General features: G+C 35.4%; 1 protein-coding gene across 1 annotated transcript in view; it reads right to left on the minus strand.

Annotated features, from left to right (window-relative positions):
- The window catches only part of LOC107300473 (nucleobindin-2), a gene marked incomplete at both ends in the record, with an annotated part of 9,225 nt that overhangs the window by 3,491 nt on the left and 2,618 nt on the right, over positions 1-3,116 (minus strand). Inside the window, 1 exon segment of the mRNA XM_015829799.1 lies at positions 1,196-1,336. Coding sequence (XP_015685285.1) covers positions 1,196-1,336 — 141 coding nt within the window.

Consider the following 3,116-nt stretch of genomic DNA (forward strand, 5'->3'; position numbering starts at 1 on the left):
CTATCCTTCACCATTCAGTCAGAACTGAAGAAGCTTCTTGGATGGGAAGCGAAACATTTTCAAGGAAAAACAAAGTCCAGTTGCGCTTTGAAAAAGCACCTTTAGGCAACCATGACCCGGATGACTGAGAATCTCCATAGACATGGAACTGTAAGATGTGGGCAGAGTTGTTTTCTTGCCACTCAGCTGGGAAGAGAGGGGCATTAACTTCCTCTTTCCCTCCTGCATGCAGGGACTAGCACAGCTTCCTTCATGGAAATCTGCCCTATCTTTATTTTTTTTATTATTTTTCTGTTCAACCATTCCTGATGCTCAGAGATTGCCTGAAGAGGTTTGCCATTGCCTCCTTCCTGGGGCTGAGATAGATGACTGGGCCAAGGTGGGAATAGAACTTACAGTCTCCCAGTTTCTAGCCTGATGGCTTAGCTATTACGCCACTTCTCTCTACAACCTATCTTTACACATTCATTTATCCATTCGTTTATTTCAACTATACTTTTCATATCTGCAATTCTGTTGCCTGATGGAGGACTATCTTTTTTTAAAAAAAAATTAAACAGTTTTAATTAGTAAGTTAATAAATGCAACAGTTCATTTATCTGTGGAGCAGATGTTAAACAAATATATACTTAATTATATTTTAAAGCTATTCAGGATCTGCTGCATTGAAGAAGCTTTTCCTGCCATCACGGGATGATTTTTACGTTGCAAATGATTGTACCTTTCTAACATTGCAAAATAAACTATACTATTATTCAAAAAACTGACTACATATTTAAACTGGTTTGAATGTTAAGTAAGCAGATTGTTAATCCAGTAAAACAATATTGGTTGACTAATATAAAGTTACTTCCAAGTATAACAAAATGTGAGGAGGAATTAAATTGGCTCATTTTAACGGTTTAAAGACTTAGTAAATATATAAAGATGCTTATATTGGCATGAGAACATTAAATCCATGATGCACTATAAGGAACATGAGCAGATGGGTGGGGGGCACTTATTAAGTGCACAAATCTTGTGTAATACAACATTATATTATGGATTCAAATTGAGTTCCAAGTTAAGATTCCTGAGATATCTATGAAAGATACTTAAAACTGACAAATTAAGAGACAGAATTGCAGACCAGTATAGAATTTTTTTTAAAAAAAGAGAAAACAAGCATCTGTGAAAATATTTGTTGAACACTTACAGTTTTGATTAGCATGTCTAAATCTTTAACTTCAAAAGTGTGAGGGTTGTGATGGTTCAGATGCCCAAACTGTTTGAGAAGAGCTTGATGGTCTACGCCAGAATCTAAAAGTAACCCAAACAAAAAACAGAACTGTGGTGACTACATTGATAGATACAATACAACAAGAACTGGGTAGAATTCAAGAGCATATTTTAAAAGGCAATTCATATTTTAAGAAGATATTCACAACCTACAGCACTCACAAGGTTCAAGGGAGGTTTTAAATTAGATGAAAAATGCCCAGGCGATATAAAAAGTAGGTCTCAACAAGGTGTTGTTGTTGTTGTTGTTGCCATCAGCACACCTCAGAAAGACAGACACACATACACACAGACTCCAGATATAAAAACTGGCTAGTCCAGATCTTGAATTGATTTTCAATCCTGGTAATAGGATGGCTTCCTCCATGTCATGTGAGGATAATAGGCTTGCTCAGGACAGGTCAAATCTGCCGGGGTGATTCTTCCCTCTAATCTCAAGATAATTTCTCAGTTAGCTTAATACCTATTTGTGTGGAGATTATAAAAATCTGCTTGACCTTAACCACAGGGTCAAGGTTTAGAGCGAATAAGAATATACGCCAGTCAGGAAAAGCTATCAATAAGAGAAAGAACAACCTGTATAACTGGACCAGCATTGGATGCTTGAGATTATAAATAAATTTAGGTTGCAAACGACAGAGCTTGGGTATTTAAATATATATATAAAAAAGGAATGTCCAAAATGTTCTTAAAGTATGACATTTTTAGAGAAGAATGTCTCTACATTTGCTACTTTCTGATATGCTATGCAATCTAAGCAAGGTGCAGGTTCGCAGCTACAAATTAAATTATTAAATTATCAAATTATTTTCCCACAGATTTTTTTTAATACACCAAACAATTCTTACTAAGGAAATAAAGGCACTAACCATTTCCAATCAGGAAATTATAATCCTATCCCTCTCCAAACAATTACCGTATTTTCCGGCGTATAAGACGACCCCCAACTTTTCCAGTTAAAATATAGAGTTTGAGCGAGAGAGGGGGGGAGAGAAAACTTGATGAGTAATATGCCAAACCACATGTGTAAAGGAATAAAATAGAATACCCGTATTTTCCGGCGTATAAGACGACTGGGCATATAAGATGACCCCCGACTTTTGAGAAGATTTTCAGGGTTTAGAAAGTCGTCTTATACGCCGGAAAATACGGTATACCTTTTGGGGGCCTCTGTATAAGATGAAGAAAATAGATTTTAAAGTAACAATATTTTATTGGTAATATTATTTATTATACCTTATTTGGGTATAATCAGAGAGTTAAAAAAAAATGATATAAAATTTTCAGAATTCCATTAAGGCAACACTGGTTGGGTATGAAGTGCTTTCTTCCTATAGACCACTCCATCTTCATAATATTTGTGAAGTGACCTGCAGTGTAGTGATATGTTTTGAAATGGAATAGATTTAGTCAAAATAAGAGAAGGAAAAAGAAATGTAAAAGGGTGATTGTTTAAACAGGCCCTAACTCTTCAACTTGGTTTCTGGTGTTGACATGCATGTATTGTTTTTCTGATGTCAATATGGAAGTGGTTTGCCATTGCCTTGTTCTGGATTGTTGCTTTTTGGGATTTTCCATTTTGGTCTATAGACCAAGGACTCTCTGGTAGGGTCCCATTTAAACTCTATCCAGGTCTGACTGTTTAACTTTTTGAAATCAGCCAAGGTCACTTGATTTCTACCATCTGCTGTAGACAAGACTAAAACCGTTCCACAATCAAAGTTAAGTTCTCATTACATATGATAAGTTTTCATGATTTGAAAACATGGATTATTATTTGAAAAACTGCATTCCTCCTACACAGAGATTTACTTGAATAGTTAATTTAAAAATAACAC

This window comes from Protobothrops mucrosquamatus, unplaced genomic scaffold, assembly GCF_001527695.2.
Source record: "Protobothrops mucrosquamatus isolate PMUCROS unplaced genomic scaffold, P.Mucros_1.0 scaffold7184, whole genome shotgun sequence".
In the NCBI taxonomy this organism is placed as follows: domain Eukaryota; kingdom Metazoa; phylum Chordata; class Lepidosauria; order Squamata; family Viperidae; genus Protobothrops; species Protobothrops mucrosquamatus.